At 60.5% G+C, this 21,479-nt stretch overlaps 1 protein-coding gene across 1 annotated transcript in view; it reads right to left on the reverse strand.

Annotated features, from left to right (window-relative positions):
• Positions 1–256: 256 nt before the first annotated feature.
• Positions 257–21,479, reverse strand: part of LOC137846524 (E3 ubiquitin-protein ligase BRE1B-like) — a 46,115-nt gene continuing 24,892 nt past the window's right edge. The window contains 10 exon segments of the mRNA XM_068664539.1: positions 257–1,774; positions 3,227–3,328; positions 6,530–6,670; positions 9,897–10,022; positions 11,790–12,002; positions 15,402–15,551; positions 15,622–15,739; positions 17,655–17,875; positions 17,878–18,168; positions 18,891–19,012. Of these exon segments, the coding sequence (XP_068520640.1) occupies positions 1,598–1,774; positions 3,227–3,328; positions 6,530–6,670; positions 9,897–10,022; positions 11,790–12,002; positions 15,402–15,551; positions 15,622–15,739; positions 17,655–17,875; positions 17,878–18,168; positions 18,891–19,012 (1,661 nt within the window). The 3' untranslated portion in view covers positions 257–1,597.

Here is a 21,479-nt window from a genome sequence, read left to right on the forward strand (position 1 = left end):
TTCATCCCTAGGAAGGCCTCTAGGACTCTATGATCATGGGGTGGACTTTCTAGGAGGAAGGTCCTCCACATCTCTATGGTCTCTGCATGGACTGCCTAGGAGGAAAGTCCTCCAGCACTCTATGGTTTCCCGAGGTCCTCCACGTCTCTATGGTTTCCAGCAGGGCACCACGCGCCCAGGGGACACTCTACCCCCCCCCTCCCCTCTCTATGATCCCTCCCCCCCCCCCAAAAAAAAGGCCCCGCGCAGCCACGCCCACAGCTCCAAGCGCTTTATTGGGGGGGGATGGGGGGGGACAGGGGGGCACCCATGGGTGCAGGGGGCAGGGGGGGCACCCATGGGTGCTGGGGGTGGTTTTGGAGCACCCCACGATGCCAACAAGCACCCATGGGTGCTCACGGTCTTCACCTAACACACTCAAAATGGGTCCCATGGTCCTCCAAGGTGGCGTTGGCCAACCCCCAAGACCCAACGTTGGCCGTAGAGCACCCGGGGTCGGTCGGGGGAGCACCCATGGGTGCTGGGGGTGGATTGAGGCACCCCAGGACACCAAGAAGCACCCATGGGTGCCCAGGGTCTTCACCTAACACACCCACAAAGGGCTCGATGGTCCTCCAAGGTGGCGTTGGCCAACCCCCAAGACCCAACGTTGGCCGTAGGGCACCCGGGGTCGGTCGGGGGAGCACCCATGGGTGCCGGGGGGGGTTGGGAGGGCTCCACAATGTCAACAAGCACCCATGGGTGCCCACGGTCTTCACCTAACACACACACAAGGGGTCCCATGGTCCTCCAAGGTGGTGTTGGCCAACCCCCAAGACCCAACGTTGGCCGTAGAGCACCCATGGGTGGTCGGGGAGCACCCATGGGTGCTGGGGGTGGACTAAGGCACCCCACAATGTCAATGGGCACCCATGGGTGCTCACGGTCTTCACCTAACACACACACAAAAGGGGTCCCATGGTCCTTCAAGGTGGCGTTGGCCAACCACCAAGACCCAACGTTGGCCGTAGGGCACCCATGGGTGGTTGGGAGCACCCATGGGTGCTGGGGGTGGCTTTGGGGCACCCCAGGACATCAAGAAGCACCCATGGGTGCTCAAGGACCACCATGGGCTTCATCTAACTCATGTAGAAAGGGTCCCATGGTCCTCCAAGGTGGCGTTGGCCAACCCCCAAGACCCAACGTTGGCCGTAGAGCACCCATGGGTGCTGGGGGTGGCTTTGGGACACCCCATGATGTCAATGGGCACCCATGGGTGCTCAAGGACCACCATGGGCTTCATATAACTCATGTAGAAAGGGTTCTATGGTCCTTCAAGGTGGCGTTGGCCAACCCCCAAGACCCAACGTTGGCCGTAGGGCAACCGGGGTCGGTCAGGGAGCACCCATGGGTGCTGGGGGGGGGGTTGGGGCACCCCACAATGTCAACAAGCACCCATGGGTGCCCACGGTCTTCACCTCACACACAAAAGGGGTCCCATGGTCCTTCAAGGTGGTGTTGGCCAACCCCCAAGACCCAACGTTGACCGTAGAGCACCCGGGGTCGGTCGGGGGAGCACCCATGGGTGCCGGGGGGGGGGGTTTAGGGGGTTGGGGGCTCAGCTGATGTAGACGCGGTGGAAGTCGTGGGCGCCGAAGGCGGCGTTGCACTTGGGGCACTTGCGCTGGCGGGTGTCGTAGCGGCTCTTGACGCACTCGAAGCAGAAGACGTGGAAGCACTTGGTGAGGACGGCGTCCTTCTTGCGGGCGTTGCAGCACGGGCACGTCAGGCGGGCCTGGGGGGGGGTGGGGGGGGACAAGATGGCCGTCAGCACCGCCCGGGCACCCATGGGTGCCGGGGATGAACCCGAAGGTCCTCGGGATGTAGCCAAGGTCTTCTGATCCCACCCATGGGTGCTAGGAACCAACCCATGGGTGCTAGGACCCAACACCAAGGTCCTCCAGACCCACTCCAGGTCCTCCAACCCCACCCAAAGGCCCCCAACCCCACCCATGGGTGCTACCACCCAACCCCAAGGTCTTCCAGACCAACCCAAGGACCTCCAACCTTCACCCAAGGTCTTCCAACTCCACCCATGGGTGCTAGGACCCAACCCATGGGTGCTAGGACCCAACCCCAAGGTCCTCCAAGCCCATCCCAGGTCCTCTGACCCCACCCAAGGGTGCTCCAACCCCACCCATGGGTGCTAGGACCCAACACCAAGGTCCTCCAGACCCATTCCAGGTCCTCCAACCCCACCCAAAGGCCCCCAACCCCACCCATGGGTGCTAGGACCCAACCCCAAGGTCCTCCAAGCCCGTCTAAGGTCCTCCAAGGTCAACTCAAGAGCACCCATGGGTGCTCCAACCCCACCCACGGGTGCTAGGACCCAACCCCAAGGTCCTCCAGACCCATCCCAGGTCGTCCAACCCCACCCATGGGTGCTATCACCCAACCCCAAGGTCTTCCAGACCAACCCAAGGACCTCCAACCTTCACCCAAGGTCTTCCAACTCCACCCATGGGTGCTAGGACCCAACCCATGGGTGCTACCACCCAACCCCAAGGTCCTCCAAGCCCATCCCGGGTTCTCTGACCCCACCCATGGGTCCTCCAATCTCCACCCAAGGTCCTTGAACCCCACCCATGGGTGCTCCAACCCAACCTGAAGGTTCTCCAAGCCCATCTAAGGACCTCCAACCTTCACCCAACGTCTTCCAGCCCCACCCATGGGTGCTAGGACCCAACCCCAAGGTCCTCCAGACCCAACCCAGGTCTTCCAACCCCACCCAAGGGTGCTCCAACCCCACCCATGGGTGCTAGGACCCAACCCAAAATTCCTCTAACCCCATCTAAGGTCCTCCAACCTTCACCCAAGGTCTTCCAACCCCACCCATGGGTGCTCCAGCCCCACCCATGGGTGCTCCAACTCAACCCAAAGCTTCTCCAGCCCCATCTAAGGTCCTCCAGCCCCACCCAAAGCCCCCCAACCCCACCCATGGGTGCTAGGACCCAACCCCAAGATCCTCCAACCCCATCCCAGGTCCTCCAACCCCACCCATAGGTGCTCCAACCCCACCCATGGGTGCTCCAACCCCCCCCAACCCCCTCCAGCCCCCTCCACGTCCCCCCAACCTCCCCCTGAGGCCCTCCAACCCCCCGCCACTGCTTCCCCAACCCCCCCACCGGGACCTCCCGCCCCCCCCCCAGCCCCCAGCCAGCACCCATGGGTGCTCCCCGCCCCGCACCCGGTACTCCTTGATCTCCTCCTGCAGGATCTGGTCGGCGTCGGCGTACACCTCCACCTTGCGCTGCTTCTCCAGCTTCCGACGCAGCCGCGACAGCTCCTCCTGGGGGGGGGTGGGGGGGGGGTGGGGGGTGACCCACGGCACCCATGGGTGCCCCCCCTATAGACCAGACCCCTATAGAGCCCATATGCCCCCGAAGGGACCCCCAGAAGACCGAATTTGCCCCCTTCAGAGCCCCTCTGATGTCCTATAGGTGCCCCCAGACCCTCCCATAGGGCCCCCCAGACCCCCTATAGGTACCCCCAGACACCCTATAGGCGCCCCCACCCCCCCTATAGGCACCCCCAGACCCCCCATAGGCGCCCCCAAAACCCCCCATAGGCGCCCCCAGACCCCCCATAGGCACCCCCAGCCCCCCCCATAGGTCCCCCCAGACCCCCTAAATGTCCCCCCCGGACCCCTATAGGTCCCCACATGCCCCTATAGATTCCCCCAGACCACTATAGGTACCCCCAGACCCCCTATAGATCCCCATAGCCCCCTTATAGATTCCCCCAGACCCCTATAGGTACCCCCACCCCCCCTATAGGCGCCTCCACCCCCCCTATAGCCGGCCCCAGACCCCCCATAGGTACCCCCAGAGCCCCCCATAGGACCCCCCAGCCCCCCCATAGGACCCCCCAGCACCCCCATAGGACCCCCTAGCCCCCCCATAGGCACCCCCAGACCCCCTAAATGTCCCCCCCGGACCCCTATAGGTCCCCACATGCCCCTATAGATTCCCCCAGACCACTATAGGTACCCCCAGACCCCCTACAGATCCCCACACCCCCCTATAGATGCCCCCACCCCCCCCATAGGCACCCCCAGACCCCCCATAGGACCCCCCAGACACCCTATAGGCACCCCCACCCCCCTATAGCCGGCCCCAGACCCCCCATAGGCGCCCCCAAACCCCCCATAGGACCCCCCAGCCCCCCTATAGATCCCCATAGCCCCCCTATAGGTTCCCCCAGACCCCCTAAATGTCCCCCCCCAGACCCCTATAGGTCCCCACACCCCCCTATAGGTTCCCCCAGAACCCCTATAGGACCCCCAGACCCCCTATAGATCCCCATAGCCCCCCTATAGGCGGCCCCAGACCCCCCATAGGCACCCCCAGATCCCCCATAGGTCCCCCCAGACCCCTATAGATCCCCACACCCCCCTACAGATTCCCCCAGACCCCTATAGGTACCCCCACCTCCCCTACAGGCTCCCTCAGACCCCCCATAGGTTCCCCCAGACCCCCCATAGGTCTCCCAGCCCCCCTATAGGTTCCCCCAGAACCCCTATAGGACCCCCACACCCCCTTCCGGCCCCCCCAGACCCCCTACAGACCCCCCCAGACCCCCTATAGATCCCCATAGCCCCCCTATAGGTACCCCCAGACCCCGTATAGGCGCCCCCACCCCCCCTATAGCCGGCCCCAGACCCCCCATAGGCGCCCCCAAACCCCCCATAGGACCCCCCAGACCCCCTATAGGTCCCCATAGCCCCCCTATGGGTTCCCCCAGAACCCCTATAGGACCCCCACACCCCCTACAGACCCCCCCCCCAGACCCCCTGTAGGTCCCCACAGCCCCCTATAGATCCCCATAGCCCCCCTATAGGTACCCCCAGACCCCATATAGGCGCCCCCACCCCCCTGCAGCCAGCCCCAGACCCCCCATAGGCGCCCCCAGACCCCCTAGAGGTCCTCCCAGACCCCTATAGGTCCCCACACCCCCCTATAGATTCCCCCAGACCCCTATAGGTACCCCCACCCCCCCATAGGCGCCCCCAGACCCCCCATAGGTCCCCCCAGACCCCCTATAGATCCCCATAGCTCCAGACCCCCTATAGGTGCCCCCAGACCCCGTATAGGCACCCCCACCCCCCCATAGCTGGCCCCAGACCCCCCACAGGACCCCCCAGACACCCTATAGGTACCCCCAGACCCCTATAAGTCCCCATAGTACTCCTATAGGCCCCTCCACACCCCCTATAGGTCCCCAAAGCCCCCTATAGGACCCCCAGACGCCTACAGGGCCCCCCCCCAGACCCCCTATAGACCCCCCCAGACCCCCTATAGACCCCCCCATAGGTCCCCCTGCCCCTTATAGGGCCCCCCAGACTCCCCCCAGGTCCCCCTATAGATCCCCATAGCCCCCCTATAGGCGGCCCCAGACCCCCCATAGGCACCCCCAGACCCCCTACAGGCGCCCCCAGACCCCCTAAATGTCCCCCCCAGACCCCTATAGGTCCCCACACCCCCCTATAGATTCCTCCAGACCCCTATAGGTACCCCCAGACACCCTATAGGCACCCCCAAACCCCCCATAGGCGCCCCCAGACCCCCTATAGATCCCCATAGCCCCCCTATAAGTACCTCCAGACCCCCTATAGGTGCCCCCAGACCCCCCACAGGACCCCCCAGACACCCTATAGGTACCCCCAGACCCCTCATAGGTCTCCCAGCCCCCCTATAGGTCCCCATAGCCCCCCTATGGGTTCCCCCAGAACCCCTATAGGACCTCCACACCCCCCTATAGCACCCACAGACCCCCCCACAGACCCCTATTGGGTACTGTGTGGCCCCTACAGAGCCCCATAGGGGCCCCCAGGCATGCTGTAGGGCTCCCACAGCACCCTACAGAGCCCTATAGGTGCCACAGGAGGCCTACAGAGTTCCCTAAAAAGCATATAGGGCACTAAAAACAGCCTATAGGGCACTAAAAACAGCCTATAAGGTGCTATAGGAGGCCTATAGGGTGCTATAAAAGGCCTATGGGGTGCTATTAGCTGTCTGTGGACCACTATAGACCTATAGGGTGCTAGAGGCATTCTATAGGGTGCTATAGAAGACCTGTAGGGGCTGCAGCAGACCTATAGAGTACTGTAGAAAGCCTATAGGGTGCTATAGGAAACCTATAGGGTGCTATTAGCGACCTATAGAACATCGCAGACCCATAGGGTGTTGCAGGTGCTCTATAGGGTGCTACAGGCAGTCTATAGGGTGCTGCAGAAGACCTATGGGGTGCTACAGGCGCTCTATAGGGTGCTACAAAAGGTCTTCAGGGGGCTACAGAAGGTCTATAGGGTCCTATAGATGGTCTATATGGGACCGCAGAAGGTCTATAGGGGCCTGTAGACCTATAGGGTGCCATAAGAACCCTATAGGGTGCCACAGGAGGCCCCTAGGGTGCCATAGGGCCTCTTGCGCCCCCCACAACACCCCCCAGCCTCCCCCAGCCCCCCCCTATGGATCCCATAGGCGCCCACCTGGGCCCTCTTGAGGCTGAGGGACTCCTTGTCCTTGGCGGCCCGGTTCTCGGCGGCGCAGGCCTGGAGCTCCCGCAGCCGGGCCTGGACGTGCTCCCCCTGCGCCCGCAGGTCCTCGGCCAACTGCGCCGCCTCCACCGCCTGGGGGGGGGGACATGGGGGGGGGTCAATGGGGTCCCCGGGGCTACCCCAAGTCCCATAGGGTTGGGTTCTATAGGGTTGGGTTCTGCAGGGTTGGGGCCCATAGGGTTGGGTCCCCTCGTGATGGGCACCCAGGTCCTGTAGGGTTGGGGCCCATAGGGTCGGGTTCTGCAGGGTCGGGCCCCATAGGGTCAGGTCCCCTTGTCTTAGGCCCCATAGAGTCAGGTCCTGTAGGGTTGGGGCCAATAGGGTCGGGTCCCCTTGTTTTGGGCCCCATAGGGTCGGGTCCCCTTGTCTTGGGTCCCATAGGGTCGGGTTCTATAGGGTTGGGTCCCCTTGTGATGGGCACCCAGGTCCTGTAGGGTTGGGGCCCATAGCGTTGGGCCCCATAGGGTCGGGTCCTGTAGGGTTGGGCCCCATAGGGTCAGGTCCTGTAGGGTTGGGGCCCATAGGGTCGGGTTCTATAGGGTCGGGCCCCATAGGGTCAGGTCGTGCAGGGTTGGGTTCTATAGGGTTGGGTCTCCTCATGATGGGCAACCAGGTCCTGTTGGGCCCTATAGGGTCAGGTCCCTTGTCTTAGGTCCCATAGGGTTGGGTCCTGTAGGGTTGGGTCCCCTTCTGATGGGCAACCAGGTCCTATAGGGTTGGGTCCCATAGGGTTGGGTCTCCTCATGATGGGCAACCAAAACCCATAGGGTCAAGTCCCATAGGGTCAAGTCCCATAGGGTCAAGTCCCATAGGGTTGGGTCCCCTTGTGATGGACAACCAGGCCCTGTAGGGTTGGGGCCCATAGCGTTGGGCCCCATAGGGTCAGGTCTTGTAGGGTTGGGGCCCATAGGGTCGGGTTCTATAGGGTCGGGCCCCATAGGGTCAGGTCTTGTAGGGTTGGGGCCCATAGGGTCGGGTTCTATAGGGTTGGGCCCCATAGGGTCAGGTCCCCTTGTCTTAGGCCCCATAGGGTCAGGTCCTGTAGGGTTGGGCCCCATAGGGTCAGGTCCCTTGTCTTAGGCCCCATAGAGTCAGGTCCTGTAGGGTTGGGGCCAATAGGGTCGGGTCCCCTTGTTTTGGGCCCCATAGGGTCGGGTCCCCTTGTCTTGGGTCCCATAGGGTCAGGTCCTGTAGGGTTGGGGCCCATAGGGTCGGGTTCTATAGGGTTGGGTCTCCTCATGATGGGCAACCAGGTCCTGTTGGGCCCTATAGGGTCAGGTCCCTTGTCTTAGGTCCCATAGGGTTGGGTCCTGTAGGGTTGGGTCCCCTCATGATGGGCAACCAGGTCCCATAGGGTTGGGCCCCATAGGGTCAGGTCCCCTTGTCCTGGGTCCCATAGGGTCAGGTCCTGTAGGGTTGGGCCCCATAGGGTCAGGTTCCTTGTCTTAGGTCCCATAGGATCGGGTCCTGAAAGGTTGGGTCCCCTCGTGATGGGCAACCAGGTCCTGTAGGGTTGGGGCCCATAGGGTCGGGCCCCATAGGGTCGGGTCCCCTTGTCTTGGGTCCCATAGGGTTGGGTCTCCTCATGACAGGCAACCAGGTCCCATAGGGTTGGGCCCCATAGGGTCAGGTCCTGTAGGGTTGGGGCCAATAGGGTTGGGTCCCCTTGTTTTGGGTCCCATAGAGTTGGGTCTCCTCATGATGGGCAACCAGGTCCTATAGGGTCAGGTCCCCTTGTTTTGGGTCCCCTTCTGATGGGCACCCAGGTCCTGTAGGGTTGGATCCCATAGGGTCAGGTCCCTTGTCTTAGGTCCCATAGGATCAGGTCCTGTAGGGTTGGTCCCCTTGTGATGGGCAACCAGGTCCTATAGGGTTGGGGCCCATAGGGTCAGGTCCTGTAGGGTTGGGTCCCCTCATGATGGGTGCCTGGGTCCCATAGGGTTGGATCCCATAGGGTCAGGTCCCTTGTCTTGGGTCCCATAGGGTTGGGCCCCATAGGGTCAGGTCCTGTAGTGTTGGGTCCCGTAGGGTTGGGTCTCCTCATGATGGGCAACCAGGCCCTGTAGGGTTGGGGCCCATAGGGTCAGGTCCTGTAGGGTTGGGGCCCATAGGGTCAGGACCCCTTGTTCTGGGCCCCATAGGGTCGGGTCCCCTTGTCTTGGGTCTCATAGGGTTGTGTCCCCTTCTAATGGGCACCCAGGTCCCATAGGGTTGGATCCCATAGGGTCAGGTCCTGTAGGGTCGGGTCCCCTCATGATGGGCAACTGGGTCCTGTAGGGTTGGGTCCCCTTGTCCCAGGTCCCATAGGGTCAGGTCCCTTGTATTGGGTCCCATAGGGTTGGGTCCCATAGGGTCAGGTCCTGTAGGGTTGGGCCCCATAGGGTCAGGTCCCTTGTCTTAGGTCCCATAGGGTCGGGTCCCATAGGGTTGGGTCCCCTTGTTCTGGGCCCCATAGGGTCGGGTCCCCTTGTCTTGGGTCCCATAGGGTTGGGCCCCATAGGGTCAGGTCCCATAGGGTTGGGTCTCCTCATGATGGTCACCCCCATCCCCTAAATCCTATAGGCTTGGGTTCCTCCATGATGGCCACCCATGTCCCCTACATCCTATAGGGTTGGGTCCTGTAGGGTTGGGTCCCCTCGTGATGCCCACCCCCACCCCCTACATCCTATAGGGTTGGGTCCCCTCGTGATAGCCACCCCCACCCCCTACATCCTATAGGGTCGGTCCTATAGGGTTGGCTTCCTCCACGATGACCACCTGGACCCCTTGCCGATGGCCACCCACACCCCTTGGGTCCCATGGGGCCGCGTCCCCGTCCCCACCCCGCACCCTTGGGTGCCCCCCACCCCCACCCCACACCTTTGGGTGCCCCAGGGCCGCGTCCCTGTCCCCACCCCGCACCTTTGGGTGCCCCCCACCCCCACCCCACACCTTTGGGTGCCCCGGGGCCGCGTCCCCGTCCCCACCCCACACCCTTGGGTGCCCCCCACCCCCACCCCACACCTTTGGGTGCCCCGGGGCCGCGTCCCCGTCCTCACCCCGCACCTTTGGGTGCCCCCCACCCCCACCCCACACCTTTGGGTGCCCCGGGGCTGCGTCCCCGTCCCCACCCCGCACCCTTGGGTGCCCCCCACCCCCACCCCACACCTTTGGGTGCCCTGGGGCCGCGTCCCTGTCCCCACCCATGCCCCTTAGGTCCCATGGGGCCGCGTCCCCGTCCCCACCCCGCACCCTTGGGTGCCCCCCACCCCCACCCCGCACCCTTGGGTGCCCCCCACCCCCACCCCAAGGTCCTCACCTTCCTCTTGTTGAGCTCCAGGGCCTGGGAGCGCAGCGCCAGCTCCTTCTCCACCGAGGCCAGGCTGCTCTGCAGCACCCGCTCCTTCTCCTCCAGCTTCTGCACCACCAGCAGCTGCGCGTCCACCTGGGGGGGGGGGACACGAGACGGAGCTTGGGGACCCGCGACCCCCGGGGGGGGTCCTCCGTGTGGGGACCCATGGGTGGGGTCCGTCATGGAGAGAGGGGTGCGGGTATGCACCGCCGTGGGCACTTGGGGGTCCTTGACCCAAATATCTGGGTCTCCATCATCTTGGAACCTTTGGGTGTCCTCAACCCAAATTTTTGGGTCTCCACCACCTCAGACCCTTGGGTCTCCACCACCATGGACTCTTGGGTGTCCTCAACCGAAATTTTTGGGTCTCCATCATCTTGGGCACTTGGGTGTCCTCAACCCAAATATCTGGGTCTCCATCATCTTGGACACTTGGATGTCCTCTACCTTGAACCCTTGGGTGTCCCCACCCCAAACATTTGGGATCCCACCACCTTGGACCCTTGGGTGTCCTCAACCCAAACATCTGGATCTCAACCACCTTGGACCCTTGGGTGTCTTCAACCCAAACATTTGGGATCCCACCACCTTGGACCCTTGGGTGTCCTCATCCCAAACATTTGGGATCCCACCACCTTGGACCCTTGGGTGTCCTCATCCCAAAAATTTGGGATCCCACCACCTTGGACCCTTGGGCGTCCTCATCCCAAATTTTTGGGTCTCCACCACCTCAGACCCTTGGGTCTCCACCACCATGGACTCTTGGGTGTCCTCAACCGAAATTTTTGGGTCTCCATCATCTTGGGCACTTGGGTGTCCTCAACCCAAATATCTGGGTCTCCATCGCCTTGGACACTTGGATGCCCTCCACCTTGGACCCTTGGGCGTCCTCTACCTTGGACACTTGGACGACCTCACCCTTGATACTCGGGTCTCCATGACCATGGACCCTTGGGTGTCCTCAACCCAAAGATCTGGGTCTCCATCATCTTGGACACTTGGGTTGTTCTCCACCTCAGACCCTTGGGTGTCCTCAACCCAAACATCTGAGTCTCCACCACCTTGAACCCTTGGGTCTCCACCCCAAACATTTGGGATCCCACCACCTTGGACCGTTGGGTGTCCTCAACCCAAATTTTTGGGTCTCCACGACCTTGGACCCTTGGGTGTCCTCAACCCAAACTTTTGGGTCTCCTCCACCTTGGACCCTTGGGTGTCCTCAACCCAAATATCTGGGTCTCCACCACCTTGAACCCTTGGGTGTCTGCCACGACTTGGACCCTTGGGTGTCCTCAACCCAAACATTTGGGTCTCCACCACCTTGGACCCTTGGGCGTCCTCAATCTTGAACCCTTCGGTGTCCCCAACCCAAGGATCTGGGTCTCCATCATCTTGGACCCATGGGTGTCCTCCACCTTAGACCCTTGGGTGTCCTCTACCTTGGACACTTGGATGACCTCACCCCTGATATTTGGGTCTCCACCACCTCAGACCCTTGGGTGTCCTCAACCCAAACATCTGGGTCTTCATCACCTTGGACCCTTGGGTGTCCTCAACCCAAATTTTTGGGTCTGCACCACCTTGGACTCATGGGTGTCCTCAACCATCATACTTGGGTCTCTATGACCTTGGACTCTTGGGTGTCCTCAACCTTGAACCCTTGGGTGTCCCCACCCCAAACATTTAGGATCCCACCACCTTGGACCGTTGGGTGTCCTCAACCCAAATTTTTGGGTCTCCATCACCTTGGACGTCCTCACCCCAACCATCTCAATCCTCCACCACCTTGAACCTTGGGGTCAACCCCCACCACCCCAGTCCCCCCCCACCCCTCCCCCCCCAACCCCCCCCAATTTCTACCTGCGCCTTGAGGGCGAGGACCTGCTCGGCCAGCTCGTCCTTCTCCTCGCGCAGCAGCTTGTGGATCTGGTTGGCCTTGATGCGCTCCGACATCAGCTTGAAGTTGGCGTCGTCCTTCTCGCGCAGCTGCTGCAGGAGCCGCAGGTTCTGCTCCTGCATGTCCTCGAAGGCCTGGCCCGTCACGTCCATCTCCGACAGCAGCGCCTCCTCCTCCTGCCCCCCCCAAAAAAAAAAAGGCCGTGACGTCATCGAAAAAGCCCCAAAAAAAAGCCCCGGTGATGTCATCAAAAAAGCCCCCAAAAAAAGCCCGGTGATGTCATCAAAAAAGCCCGGTGACGTCATCAAAAAAGCCCAAAAAAAAGCCCCGGTGACGTCATCGAAAAGCCCCCCAAAAAAGCCCCAGTGACGTCATGAAAAAAGCCCCCGGTGAGGTCATCAAAAAGCCCCAAAAAAAAGCCCAGTGACGTCATCAAAAAAGCCCCCGGTGATGTCATCAAAAAAGACCCCGGTGACGTCATCAAAAAGCCCCCCAAAAAAGCCCGGTGACGTCATCAAAAAAGCCCATGGTGACGTCATCAAAAAGCCCCCCAAAAAAGCCCCGTGACGTCATCAAAAAAGACCCCCAAAAAAAGCCCGGTGACGTCATGAAAAAAGTCCCGGTGACGTCATTGAAAAAGCCCCCCAAAAAAAGCCCCGGTGATGTCATCAAAAAGCCCCCAAAAAAAGCCCCGTGACGTCATCAAAAAAGCCCCCGGTGACGTCATCAAAAAAGCCCCGGTGATGTCATCAAAAAAGCCCCCCAAAAAAGCCCTGGTGACGTCATCAAAAAGGCCCCGTGATGTCATCAAAAAGCCCGGTGATGTCATCAAAAAAGCCCTGGTGACGTCATCAAAAAAGCCCCCAAAAAAAGCCCGGTGATGTCATCAAAAAAGCCCGGTGACGTCATAAAAAAAGCCCCAAAAAAAAGCCCCCGGTGATGTCATCAAAAAGCCCCAAAAAAAGCCCGGTGACGTCATTAAAAAGCCCCCCAAAAAAGCCCCGGTGACGTCGTCAAAAAAGCCCCCAAAAAAAGCCCCGGTGACGTCATCAAAAAGCCCCCAAAAAAAGCCCCGGTGACGTCATGAAAAAAGCCCCAAAAAAAGCCCCGTGACGTCATCAAAAAAGCCCAAAAAAAGCCCCGTGACGTCATCAAAAAAGCCCAAAAAAAGCCCCATGACGTCATCGAAAAGCCCCAAAAAAGCCCGGTGACGTCATCAAAAAAGCCCCCAAAAAAAGCCCCCGGTGATGTCATCAAAAAGCCCCCCAAAAAAAGCCCCCGGTGATGTCATCAAAAAGGCCCCGTGACGTCATCAAAAAAGCCCGGTGATGTCATCAAAAAGGCCCCGGTGACGTCATCAAAAAAGCCCCATGATGTCATCAAAAAAGCCCATGGTGACGTCATCAAAAAGCCCCCAAAAAAAGCCCCCGGTGACGTCATCAAAAAAGCCCCCCAAAAAAAGCCCCCGGTGACGTCATCAAAAAAGCCCCGTGACGTCATCAATGTTTTTATGACGTCATAACCAGGCTTGTGACATCATAACCGGGCTGGTGACGTCAGAACTGGTTTTATGACGTCATAACTGGGCTGGTGACGTCCCCCTAAGGCCCCGCCCCTTCCCTCAAGACCACGCCCCCTTCCCAAAAACCTCCGCCCCCTTTTCTGTAAGCCCCGCCCACCCCCTTAAGCTCCGCCCATCCTTTAAGCCCCGCCCACCCTCTTAAGCCCCGCCCACCCCTCTAAGCCACGCCCACCTGTGACCCCGCCCACCCCCCTTAAGCCCCGCCCACCCTAGAGCCCAACCCACGCCATAACCCCACCCACCCCAAGCCCCTCCCACCTTTGACCACGCCCACCCCAAGCCCCGCCCACCCCTCCTTAAGCCCCGCCCACCCCCTTAAGCCCCTCCCACCCCCCTTAAGCCCCGCCCACCCTAGAGCCCAACCCACGCCATAACCCCACCCATCCCCTTAAGCCCCTCCCACCTTCGACCACGCCCACTCCAAGCCCCGCCCACTCCCCTTAAGCCCCGCCCACACCCCCTTAAGCCCCGCCCACTCCCCTTAAGCCACGCCCACCCCCCTTTAAGCCCCGCCCACCCCTCCACCACCACCCACCCACCCCCTCAAGCCCCTCCCACCTTTGACCACACCCACCCCAAGCCCCGCCCACCCCCCTTAAGCCCCACCCACCCTCTCAAGCCCCTCCCACTCCCTTAAGCCCCGCCCACACCCCCTTAAGCCCCTCCCACTCCCTCCTTAAGCCCCGCCCACACCCCCTTAAGCCCCGCCCCCACCCCTCAAGCCCCTCCCACCTCCTTAAGCCCCGCCCACCCCAAGCCCCGCCCACTCCCCTTAAGCCCCGCCCACCCCATACACCACCACCCACCCCATGACCCCACCCACCCCCTTAAGCCCCTCCCACCTTTGACCACACCCACCCCAAGCCCCGCCCACTCCCCTTAAGCCCTGCCCACCCCCTTTAAGCCCCGCCCACTCCCCTTAAGCCCCCCCCACCCCCCTTAAGCCCCGCCCACCCCACCTTTGACCACGCCCACCCCAAGCCATGCCCACCCCCTTAAGCCCCGCCCACCCCCTTAAGCCCCGCCCACCCCCTTAAGCCCCTCCCACCTTTCACCACACCCACCCCATGCCCCGCCCACCCCCCTTAAGCCCCTCCCACTCCCCTTAAGCCCCGCCCACCCCTCCACCACCACCGCACCCACCCTCAAGCCCCTCCCACCTTTGACCACGCCCACCCCAAGTCCCACCCACTCCCCTTAAGCCCCGCCCACCCTCTTAAGCCACATCCACCTGTCACCCCGCCCACAAATTTAGGCCCCACCCACTCTGCTTAAGCCCCGCCCACTCCCTTTAAGCCCCACCCACCCCCTTAAGCCCCGCCCACCCCTCCTTAAGCCCCGCCCACACCCCCTTAAGCCCCGCCCACCCCCCTTAAACCCCTCCCACCTTTGACCACACCCACCCCAAGCCCCGCCCACTCCCCTTAAGCCCCGCCCACACCCCCTTAAGCCCCGCCCACACCCCCTTAAGCCCCGCCCACACCCCCTTAAGCCCCGCCCACCCCCCTTAAGCCCCGCCCCCCATACACCATCACCCACCCCAGCCCCTCCCACTCCCTCTTTAAGCCCCACCCACCCCTTAAGCCCCACCCACTCCCCTTTAAGCCCCTCCCACCTTTAAGCCCCACCCACCCCATACACCACCACCCTCCCCATGACCCCACCCACCCCCTTAAGCCCCTCCCACCTTTGACCACGCCCACCCCAAGCCCCGCCCACCCCCTTAAGCCCCGCCCACACCCCCTTAAGCCCCGCCCACCCCCTTTAAGCCCCGCCCACCCCCTTAAGCCCCGCCCACACCCCCTTAAGCCCCGCCCACACCCCCTTAAGCCCCGCCCACCCCTCCATCACCCACCCTCTAGCCCAACCCACCCCTTAAGCCCCTCCCACACCCCATAAAGCCCCGCTCACACCCCCTTAAGCCCCGCCCATCCCCCCCTTAAGCCCCGCCCACCCCTTAAGCCCCGCCCACCCCCCCTTAAGCCCCGCCCACCTGCTTGGTGGCCGCCAGCTTGCGCTGGAGGTGCTCGATCTGCTCCTCGGCCTGGCGGAGGCGCCTCAGGGCCTCCTCGTCCGCCAGCTTCTTGCTCTCGCGCCGCTCCCGCTCCTCCAGCTCCCTCGCCCGCCCCCGCAGCTCCTCGGCCTAATTAGGGCCTCGTTAGCGCCTCCCGACGGTTAATTAGCCCCCCCCCCGGTGAAGGGCCCGGCCTCACCTCGGCCTTGCTCTTCCTCTCGGCCGCCATCAGCTGCACTTTGTCGCGCTGCTCCTTGGGCGCCGATTTGTACATGTCCAGGAGCAGCTTCATCTCCTTCTGGCTCTCCTGCGCCTTCCTGCTCATTTGCATACCATTAGCATACATTAGGGTCATTTGCATATCATTTGCATATAGCTAAAGATGATTTAGGGTCGTTTGCATATCATTTGCGTATAATTGGAACGAGACAGGGTTGTTTGCATATCATTTGCATATAATTAAGACGAGTTAGGATCATTTGCATATCATTTGCATGTAATTAGAAAGATTAGTGTCATTTGTGTATCATTAGCATATAGTTTGAATGAGATAGGGTCACTTGAATATCATTTGCATACAATTAAAATGATTTATAGTCACTTGCATATCATTTACAATTAGAATGCATCAAGGTCGCTTACATGTCATTCGCATATAATTAGAATGAGCTAGGGTCGTCTGCATATCATTTGCATACAATTAGAACGAGTTAGAGTCGCTCACATGTCATTTACATATAATTAGAATGTGTCAGGGTCGTTTGCATGTCATTTGCATATATTCAGAATGAGCTTGGACCGCTTGCATATCATTTGCATATAATTAAAACTAGTTAGGTTCGTTTGCATATCATTTGCATATAATTAGGACGAGTTATTGTCATTTGCATATCATTTGCATAGTCAATGATGGGGCCGGGCTATGGGAAGTGCGGCAAAACTGGCCCCGGTAACGCCAAACTGACACCAAAATGCCCCAAAGTGACACCAAAATCACCCAAACTGACCCCAAAATCCCCAATAACGCCCCGATAACCCCCCCAAAAAAATACCCCCCAAATCGCCCCCCCATAACCCCAATAATCCCCGCCATAACCGCTCCAAAACCTCAATAATGCCCCAAATTGCCCCCATAACCCCCCCAAATCCCCCTGCCATCCCCCCAAATTCCCCCAAATCCCCACAACCCCCCCTAAAAAAAACAAATACCCCCCCAAATCTCCCCCACAGCCCCCCCAAAACCCCAATAATCCCCCCATAACCCCTCAAAACCTCAATAATGCCCCAAATTGCCCTTGTAACCCCCCCCAAATCCCCCCAAAACCTCCCGAAAAAACAAGTACCGCCCCAAATTGCTCCCCCAGCCCCCTCATAACCCCCCTAAAACCTTAATTATCCCCCAAATTGCCCCCCCAAACCACAATAACCCCCCATAACCCCCCTGAAAACCTCAATAATGCCCCAAATTGCCCCCATAACCCCCCTAAATCCCCCTGCCAACCCCTCAAATCCCCTCCAACCCCCCCAAATCTCCCCTATAGCCCCCCCACAACCCAATAGCCACCCCAAATTGCCTCTAAGCCCCCAAATCCCACTCCAGACCACCAATACCCCACTGACACCCCCCAAATCCCCCCAAAACCCCAATAACACCCCCCCACTCCAGAGACCCCCAAATAAACAGATACCCCCAAATCTCCCCATAGCCCCCCTGAAACCCCAATAACCCCCAAAATCGCCCCCAAACACCCTGATAACCTCCAATATCCCACTCCAGACCCCCAATACCCCACCGCCACCCCCTGAAACCGCCCCAAAACCCTAATAACGCCCCCAGAACTCCTCCAAAAATAGATATACCCCCCAAATCGCCCCCCAAACCCCAATAACCCCTAAATATCCCCCCACCGCCCCATAACCTCCAATAACCCGCTCTAGACCACCGATACCCCACTGACACCCCATCAAACCCCCCCCAAACCCCAATAACACCCCTGGAACCCCCCAAAAAAAAACAAACACCCCCCCAAATCACCAAAAAAACCCCAAATTGCCCCCAAGCCCCCATAGCCCCCAAGAGACCACTCCAGACCTCTGATACTCCACTGCCAACCCCCCCCCAAAAGCCCCAAATCCCCCCTCCATCCCCCCCAAATCCCCCCAAACCGCCCCCAAATCTCCTCCAACCCCCCCCAAACCCCCCAAATTTCCCCCCCCGCCCCCCCCTCTCACTTGAGCTCTCCCCGCAGCTGCTTGAGCACCTCGGAGTCCTTCTTCTTGGGCTCGTCGGGGGGTCCCTTGGGGCGCTCCCTCTCCCTCTCCCTCCCCCGCTCCCTCTCGGGACCCCCCCGGGACGTCCGGGGCGGGGGAGGGGGGCGGGGGGAGGGGGCTCCTTGAGGCGGGAGGGGGAGGGGGGCTGCGGAGGGGGAGGGGCGGGGGCGGGGGTGGGGGCGGGGGGCTCCTCCTCCTCGGGGGGCCGCCGGGGCGGGGGGGGCGCCTCGACGGGGGCGGGGGGTCGTGGCCGCCGGGGGCCCCCTCCCGCTTGGGTTCCGGGGGGGCGGGGCCTGGCGGGGCCCCGCCCTCTTCTTCTTTGATGGGGGCGGGGCCTGGGGGGGCTCCGCCCCCGCCGGGTGGGGGCTCCTCCGATGGGCGGGGGGGGGGCGGAGGTGGAGGAGGAGGGGGGGAGGGGGAGGGGGCGGGGGCGGGGCCGGAGGGGGGGGGGGGCGCCGCTGGCTTGGAGGCGGAGCTGGGGGGGGGGAGAGGGGAGGAGTCAGCGGGGGCGTAGCCCTTTTAAGAAGCAGCGGTGGGGCCCACCCCGCTCCCGGTGGCAGAGCCCTTTTAAGACCCCCCACCCCCACCCCCCTCAGGGTCTATTTTGAGAAGCTCCGCCCACTCCTTAAAGGGGCCGCCCCTAAATTTTAAGTGGGCCCACCCCACCGAACAGCGGCGTTGCCCTTTTAAGGCCACGCCCATTCCCAAAGGCCCCTCCCCCCTTAAAGCAGGCCCCTCCCACCCCCATCCCTTCAATGGGGCCCACCCACACTCCGGCGGCATTGCCCTTTTAAGCCCCACCCACTTTGCAGAAACCTGGCTCCGCCCCCTCCCTGCTTAAAGGGGCAACGCTCCCCAGCCACCAACTGATAGGGTGGGGCCCACCAGTGCTGCTTTAAGGCCCCGCCCCCCTCCCAGGCGCTGGCCACACCCCCCCAGCCCCACCCTTCCCCCTTAAAGGGGCAATGATCTCCATGCATTAACCAAGCGGGTGGGGCCCACCAATGCTGCTTTAAGGCCCCGCCCCCTTCCAGGCGCTGGCCACACCCCCCCAGCCCCACCCTTCCCCCCTTAAAAGGGCAACGCCGCAATTCAACCAGAGGGGCCATGATGGGGACCGAGCCCCACCCCACGCCACCCCCCGCCCAATTTAGGCCCCGCCCACCGAGGCCCCGCCCAAATTTCGGCCCCGCCCACCTTGTTGATCTCGGCCTGCACCTCCCGCAGCTTGCGCTTGTAGCGCTGCACGTCGCCCTTCAGCTGGTGGTTGTGGTTCTGCAGGCTGCTGATCAGGTGCCGCATCTCCCGGTTGATGGGGCCTGGGGGACCCCAAAAAAAGGTTTAGGGGGGGGCGGGGGGGACCCCACAAACCACCCCCACATCGCCCTCAAGTGTTGGGTGGGGTCAGAGAGAGGAGATGAAGAGGGAGCAGAGGGTCTCGGGGTGTTCCCATAGGTGGTGGGACCATGGAGAAGGTGGAGGACCAACCCCAAGAGGTCTCCAACCCCATGCTGGAGTGGGTTGGGTCACGAAGAGGAAATTAAGAGGGACCAGAGCGTCTTGGGGTGTTCCCATGGAAGAATGGAGATGATGGGTTCATGGAGAGGTGGAGAACCAACCCAAAGAGGTCTCCAACCTCATGTTGGAGTTGGGTTGGGTCATGAAGAGGAGATGAAGAGGAACCAGAGTGTCTTTACAGAGGAACATTGGTGGTGGGACCATGGAGAAGGTGGAAGACCAACCCTAAGAGGTCTCCAACCTCCATATTGGCGTTGGTTTGGGTCATAACAGGAGATGAAGAGGAACCAGAGCTTCTTTATGGAGGAACATTGGTGGTGGGACCATGGAGAGGGTGGAGGACCAACCCAAAGAGGTCTCCAACCCCATGTTGAAGTTGGGTTGGGTCATAAAGAGGAAATTAAGGAGGACCAGAGCATCTTGGGGGTTTCCCATGGAGGAATGGAGATGATGGGTTGATGGAGAAGATGGAAGACCAACCCCAAGAGGTCTCCAACCTCCATATTGGAGTTGGGTTGGGTCATTAAAAGGAAATTAAGAGGGACCAGAGCGTCTCGGGGTGTTCCCATGGAAGAATGGAGGTGATGGGTTCATGGAGAGGGTGGAGAACCAACCCCAAGAGGTCTCCAACCCCATGTTGGCGTTGGATTAGGTCATAAAGAGTGGTCAAAGAGGGATGAGAGTGTCTCAAGGTGTTCCTCCATGGGAGCATTGGTGGTAGGACCATGGAGAAGATGGAAGACCAACCCCAAGAGGCCCCCAACCTCCATATTGGCGTTGGGTTTGGGTCATGAAGAGGAAATTAAGAGGGACCAGAGCATCTTGGGGTGTTCCCATGGAGGAATGGAGATGATGGGTTCATGGAGAGGGTGGAGGACCAACCCAAGAGGCCTCCAACCTCCATATTGGAGTTGGGTTGGGTCACTAAAAGGAAATTAAGAGGGACCAGAGGGTCTTGGGTGTTCCCATGGAGGAACGTTGGTGGTGGGACCATGGAGAAGGTGGAAAACCAACCCAAAGAAGCTTCCAACCACCATGATGGAGTTGGGTTGGGTCATAAAGAGCAAATTAAGAGGGACCAGAGCGTCTCGGGGTGTTCCCATAAGTGGTGGACCATGGAGAAGATGGAAGACCAACTCCAAGAGGCCTCCAACCTCCATATTGGAGTTGGGTTGGGTCATAAAGAGGAGAAAAAGAGGGACCAGAGCATCTCAAGGTGTTCCCATGGAGGAACATCGGTGGTGGGACCATGGAGAAGGTGGAAAACCAACCCAAAGAAGCTTCCAACCACCATGATGGAGTTGGGTTGGGTCATGAACAGGAGATGAAGAGGAACCAGAGTGTCTTTATGGAGGAATATTGGTGGTGGGACCATGGAGGGGGTGGAGGACCAACCCCAAGAGACCCTAACCACCACGCTGGAGTTGGGTTGGGTCATAAAGAGGAAATTAAGAGGGACCAGAGCATCTTGGGGTGTTCCCATGGGTGGTGGACCATGGAGAAGATGGAAGACCAACCCCAAGAGGTCTCCAACCTCCATATTGGAGTTGGGTTGGGTCATGAAGAGGAAATTAAGAGGGACCAGAGCATCTTGGGGTGTTCCTATGGAGGAATGGAGATGATGGGTTCATGGAAAGGGTGGAGGACCAACCCCAAGAGGTCTCCAACCTCCAAATTAGAGTTGGGTTGGGTCATAAAGAGGAGATGAAGAGGAACCAGAGTGTCTTTATGGAGGAACATTGGTGGTGGGACCATGGAGAGGGTGGAGAACCAACCCCAAGAGGTCTCCAACCTCCATATTGGAGTTGGGTTGGGTCATAAAGAGGAGATGAAGAGGGACCAGAGCGTCCTGGGGTGTTCCTATGGAGGAACATCGGTGGTAGGACCATGGAGAAGGTGGAAAACCAACCCAAAGAAGCTTCCAACCACCATGATGGAGTTGGGTTGGGTCATAAAGAAGAAATTAAGAAGGACCAGAGCGTCTTGGGGTGTTCCCATAGGTGGTGGGACCATGGAGAAGGTGGAAAACCAACCCCAAGAGGCCTCCAACCTCCATATTGGAGTTGGGTTGGGTCATGAAGAGGAGATGAAGAGGGACCAGAGCGTCTTGGGGGGTTCCTATGGAGGAACGTTGGTGGTGGGACCATGGAGAAGATGGAGGACCAACCCCAAGAGGTCTCCAACCTCATGTTGAAGTTGGGTTGGGTCATAAAGAGGAGATGAAGAGGGACCAGAGGGTCTTGGGGTGTTCCCATGGAGGAATGGAGA

Source organism: Anas acuta, chromosome 33, assembly GCF_963932015.1.
Source record: "Anas acuta chromosome 33, bAnaAcu1.1, whole genome shotgun sequence".
NCBI lineage: Eukaryota > Metazoa > Chordata > Aves > Anseriformes > Anatidae > Anas > Anas acuta.